Source organism: Agrilus planipennis, unplaced genomic scaffold (genome assembly GCF_000699045.2).
Source record: "Agrilus planipennis isolate EAB-ADULT unplaced genomic scaffold, Apla_2.0 scaffold385, whole genome shotgun sequence".
Taxonomy (NCBI): domain Eukaryota; kingdom Metazoa; phylum Arthropoda; class Insecta; order Coleoptera; family Buprestidae; genus Agrilus; species Agrilus planipennis.
Genome location: NW_020439037.1, coordinates 114,421 through 119,582, shown reverse-complemented (window position 1 = coordinate 119,582; position 5,162 = coordinate 114,421). Strand labels below are relative to the sequence as shown.

At 32.1% G+C, this 5,162-nt stretch overlaps 2 protein-coding genes across 2 annotated transcripts in view; one reads left to right on the top strand and one right to left on the bottom strand.

Moving 5' to 3' along the window:
- Positions 1-267: 267 nt before the first annotated feature.
- LOC108743466 lies at positions 268-1,269 on the bottom strand. Its single transcript, XM_018479037.1, has 3 exons — positions 1,148-1,269; positions 823-1,056; positions 268-574 (listed from the first exon to the last, which is right to left on the bottom strand). Exons 1-3 carry the CDS (start codon positions 1,160-1,162, stop codon positions 404-406), a joined length of 420 nt encoding a protein of 139 aa, XP_018334539.1. The 5' UTR covers positions 1,163-1,269; the 3' UTR covers positions 268-403.
- Positions 1,270-3,411: 2,142 nt separating this feature from the next.
- Positions 3,412-5,162, top strand: part of LOC108743038 — a 21,916-nt gene continuing 20,165 nt past the window's right edge. The window contains exons 1-3 of the mRNA XM_025976700.1: positions 3,412-3,798; positions 4,205-4,278; positions 4,813-5,131. Of these exons, the coding sequence (XP_025832485.1) occupies positions 3,775-3,798; positions 4,205-4,278; positions 4,813-5,131 (417 nt within the window). The 5' untranslated portion in view covers positions 3,412-3,774. The remainder of the gene's footprint in view (positions 3,799-4,204; positions 4,279-4,812; positions 5,132-5,162) is intronic.

The following is a 5,162-nucleotide window of genomic DNA, read 5'->3' as shown; positions in this document are numbered from 1 at the left end:
GCAGTAAATTAATTTTACGATTAAGTTATTTTATTTATTTTCAACTATGTACGTACGTAGTTCTGTGGTAGAGAGATGGAATAAAAATTTCTTTTTGTCAAACTCGCCAATTGTTTTATTTTTATCATCACACCTAAATAATGGGTAATAGCGATTTGCGTATTTATTTTTTCGTCATCATTTAATTTATTATTTACCCAGTTCAAGAGGCAAATGAAACTAATTTACTTTTTACACTTTAAGTGTTTTTATTATTATTTATTCTCATTTAATTTTTTTTAGCTGTTATAACTGTTATGCACATACATAGATATTTATACGTACGTTACGTATGTATGTATAATAATCCACCATATCACCATATTCAGTCCAATTTTCTTAATATTTTGTAAGATGATAATCCTTACAATGCTGGCAATGGAAAATATCCATAAAAATATGTGTACGCATGAGGATATCCACCTGGAAGAAAATAAACAGACGAGGAAGGTCTTTGTGAAGACGACTCGAACGTTGTTTCTAATTGTACGTGTTTCCCGTCTTGCTTTACAAATTCCTGTTTCTGATTGGGTTCCTAGAAATTAAAAAATAACCGTAGACAACGTAGTAAAAACTCCATAAGCATTACGTAATATGTAGGTACTTGTAATTAAATTTACCACTACTTGTGGGTTTATTAAAAACTTATTAGCCATCATAAAATCTGGAAAACGTGAATCAAACACGAATTTAGTTAAAAAACCGAGTTATTCTTACACGATAATAAATATAATTGTCGATTACTTACTGATGCACTACATTGTCTTTATCTTTAATTTTTACCTGTAGCTCATGATTAATAATAGGGTTGAACGTTTTAAGGGCCGGGACAATTTCGTTTTGGATAATTACTGGTTGGACAATGTCCGCTCCGATAGCCACTGCTCGATTTTCGTGAATTGAATAAGAATAATCTTTACCACTATTATCCGATTTCACATTAACAACTGAAGAATCCAAAGGAATGATCGAAGCTTCATTCGAAAAACAGCCGAGCATCGTACAAATACAAACAATCTAAAATTAAGTTTTACTTTAGTTACGTAAATAGGCACGTTTGGTCCAAAAAGAGTGATAGTTATTAATGTGTAGGTACTCATTCACTTACAATTCTTGTAAACATTATGTACCGTTGGCGATGAAAGCAGATCAAAAACTAATTCTTCGACGGTGTCTATTATCCCTTTATATTAAAATCTAATAAAAAAAGTCGAAATATATTTCTAAGTAAGAAACATGCACGAAGATAGAAGATGCATTTTCCAGCTGGATGCTGGATGCTGGATGGCCACGAATAATGCATGGATCCTTCTTTCCACCAAAAACCTTTGTGCAGTATTTCAAAACATATTTTTAAAACTATATATTAGTTTTATTTTAAAGTTACATACTTATGTGCAATATAGAAAAGTGTCGAATTTCTATCGCAAGTTTGTACTCTTTACGCACATATGTATGGCTATTACTTAAACAAATTTGGCTTGTAAGTAGAATTCTTATTAATCTTTAGCAATGGTTTGGTTTGCACCATTCTTTGTGTTATACTTGAATGTTAATATCGATTGTATCGATTTTAAAACGTGTAAGTACTATGTAAAAACGTGATCCGTTCGCCAATTTTGCACAGGAGGAATAGTAATCTGCCTTAAACAAGTACAACTTACATTTTTAATTAAAGTTACTGTTAAACATAAAAACAGCGTCCAGTAAATTAAAGGCTGAATAAAATTCTATTTGAGTAATTCAACTTTATTTCCCATTAATTAATAGGTAGCTAAATATCTGCCAGTCTATGTACAAAGTATGTAATAACTTCTAAAAGACAAAAACAAATGCGATTTTTTATACCCGTATAATTTCTCACAACAAGTTGTTCTTGAATAAGCGTTCAGGTTTTATTGTTATTATTGGTAAATGTCTTTTTTATTGGTAAGTAATGCTAACGTAGCTATCCTAAGTTTTCGCTAGTATTACAAGGAATTAATATGCCTCTCGCATGACAAGTTTCAAAGCTGAAACACATGCACCTAACTGTAATTATAAATATTAGGTACTAATTTTGTCACGAAAAAGTCAAAGAATACGACGTACCTACAAGCACTTTTAAGAAGAACGTTAACTAATTATTTTAAAGGCAATTAAAGAGGTACACGACATGGAGAAGAACAGAATCGTGTCGTTCTAAAAAAAAAAACCTTTTCAAATAGAATATGGAGGTAGACAGAGACGTGAAAAATTGTTGTTGTAATGTTTTCTATTTCAAATGTTTGTAAGCAATATCTTTTAGGAAACTGCATTCGAAATAGAAAATGTAGTGGTTATCTTTTAAATAGTTGTTAAAAAAATAGAAGAGGAGATCAAAAACCATTTAAATACAAATAGAAATTAATGTTTAGAAGACATTTAAAGATTTTTCTCCTTCATTTCGTATTTGCATTTTAAATTCCTAGACCTCTTTTGTTTGATAAAATTCCGATTTGAACGGTGCCATCGAGTTATTGCTGTATTGTACAATTCTCGACAACATAAAGGTATATTATACCTATTTTAACCAGAAAGGTTCGTTGGCATCAGAAGCAAAGTCAAGGTTTAAACGAGGAGAAGGCAAATATCTTTGTATCGGTAGCATAGCATAGCGAACTCTCACCTGACCGGTTCAATTAATGATCTTCTCATTTATAATAAGTTGTACCTACTGCACTTGGTACATTCTCATAGAGCGGTCGAATATAATAAAAAGTTAAGCGTCTCATCAGTCAGAATAAAAGTTTGTTGTTGTTTTCAAAATTATAATAAGTAAGTCGCCAACTAACTGAGACAGGTTCTTCCGCGCTGGTTAGCGTTGGTCCTGGCGATTTTTCTTAGAAGAAATCGCCAGGACCATCGCTAACCGAAATCAACGGCGCTTACAAGCTTACGAGCACCGAACGTGGAAGTCTTGACATTTGTACTTCCAAGTTATAACAACCTATTCGTCTATTTTGTATCTATACATCGTATTTATTTATGCGTAAGTTGGAGCATTTTGTAAGTATTTTGAATTTTACAAGACCGGAATGTTTAATTAGTGGCCTTTACAAGAATGAGGTCACTTAATAAACCTACCCTGCAAGTAATACGCGAAAAAGAAATACATATAAGTACCTTTTTCTTTATTTGTCCTAGGTATGTAAAAGACTTGAGAGATTCGTAACTGACTTCAATTCGTTATAGTACATAACGGCTACCTTTTAATTTTCAATCAAATCATGTTTACGTACTGTTATCTAACGTACTTATTACCTATAGGATGCCTTTAGCTTGGGTCACGCATTATAACATATTAATAATGCATAATTTATTCGTTAAAAGTTTATTTACCATTCACTGCAGACGCGGCGTTAATTAGCCTTGAAATCATTATTTCATAATGTAATGCAAAGGTCCCAGTCCCAAGTACCTTTTCTGATACATGGAGACGAAAATGTTTGTTGAACCTGCAACAGAACCGAGAAACGAGAAGCTCCTTCAGTTATATGTTGGTTTAGACTTTAGACATAACATGGACATAACGTTCTTTGCCCCTTCTTCCACAGATAAATGTTAACTTAATAAGAGGCCGAGGTCCAATGTTACCGAGCTAGTTTTGCAGGGGTCCACCATCAAAAAAGTTTTCGAACGATCACGCACACCGTGCTGTCGACGGTCGATTTTACCTAATTGAACAATAGTTGCAAATAGTTGAAACAAAAAGAAATGAAAAGGGCTGCATTCTTTCTGGTACGTATTTATTTATTTATTTATTTGTTTGTTAATTTTATTTTTTAATTGAGTTTAATTCACTTTTTCTACAAAGGTACATAACGTGTAAAGTTTAAATAATATACCTACAGTATAAGTATACAGTATCCTTTCCGTCTTTGTAGTGTATGTAGCCTTTATTCAAATAACATCCTCTTTCGGTCATCGACTTCTCTTATAACTCTAACTGTTGTTCAACATCTTCAATACATATTTATGTATGTACTATTAAACATGCGAAAAAATTCAACTAAAATTTTACAACTATTCCTATACAGTACATATAATTTTATTGCACAGGTACTTGCATATAGTATGTACGTTATTTAATTACAGTAATCGCCAATTAGATTTTTTATACATAGTTTTATTCTCTTTTTAACAGATTTATTGTTTGGCTGTAATAAATGCTAGACCAGAAGAAACAAAGATTAAGGCATCTGATGTTGAAAACGTAGAGTAAGTAAAATTAAAGGTTTTCCTAGCTAATAATTAATTTTTTATGTGCATATACGCACCTCCTTCCTGATTGCCTTCTTGTTTTGTTAAATAATTCAAATGCATGAAACGTTTTTGGAATTGTAAATATGTATGCAGAAACACTTATAAATTATAAGTATTTATGCTTATATTTGACTTGAAATATTAAATAGTACAATCAAACTTACCCTTAAAATTATAGGCAAAACAAAACAAATAATATGAGAAAAATCAAACATTATAGTAACAGTTCCTCTCTTAACACAATTATGTAGGTCCCATATTTATTTTAACTTTCATTAGCTAAATTGACAGAAATTCGTGCATTATACATGTACATATTACAATATATGTACACGCCAGTGTGTGTTTTCTTTGTGTTAGTGTTTGGGGAATCTGCTTTAGAAGATAAGAGTCAAGAAGCTGCGTAATTTTTTGGGTAAGTTCTGGCCCTTTTAGTAAAAACTGCTTGAATTGTAAAAACAAAACTGCAATTATTAATTCATTTTTCAGAATCGAGAAGCAACGGGTCATAGAATTGCAGCTATTTTCGAAAATGTCCACGTCTGCTACGAACGAAGACAAAGATCATGAACGCAAGACAAAAGAAATAATGGCAAAAATAGACCAAGTGAACAAGAATTTGGGCTACGTGCAAAACAAGAATAAGCCGCAGAGGAAGTTGTATTACGGTATATTTTCCAAATCTGAACAGAAAGGGCCTGTTACTACAGCAGACCTCTTCCAGTCGGGATTGAAAGATCTTGCCAAAATTGTTGGCGTTGATAACAACAATAGCAACAAAAATTCGAAAGAGAGAAAGATTGAAAACCCGCATTCCCAGTATTTCTTGTTTCCCGTTC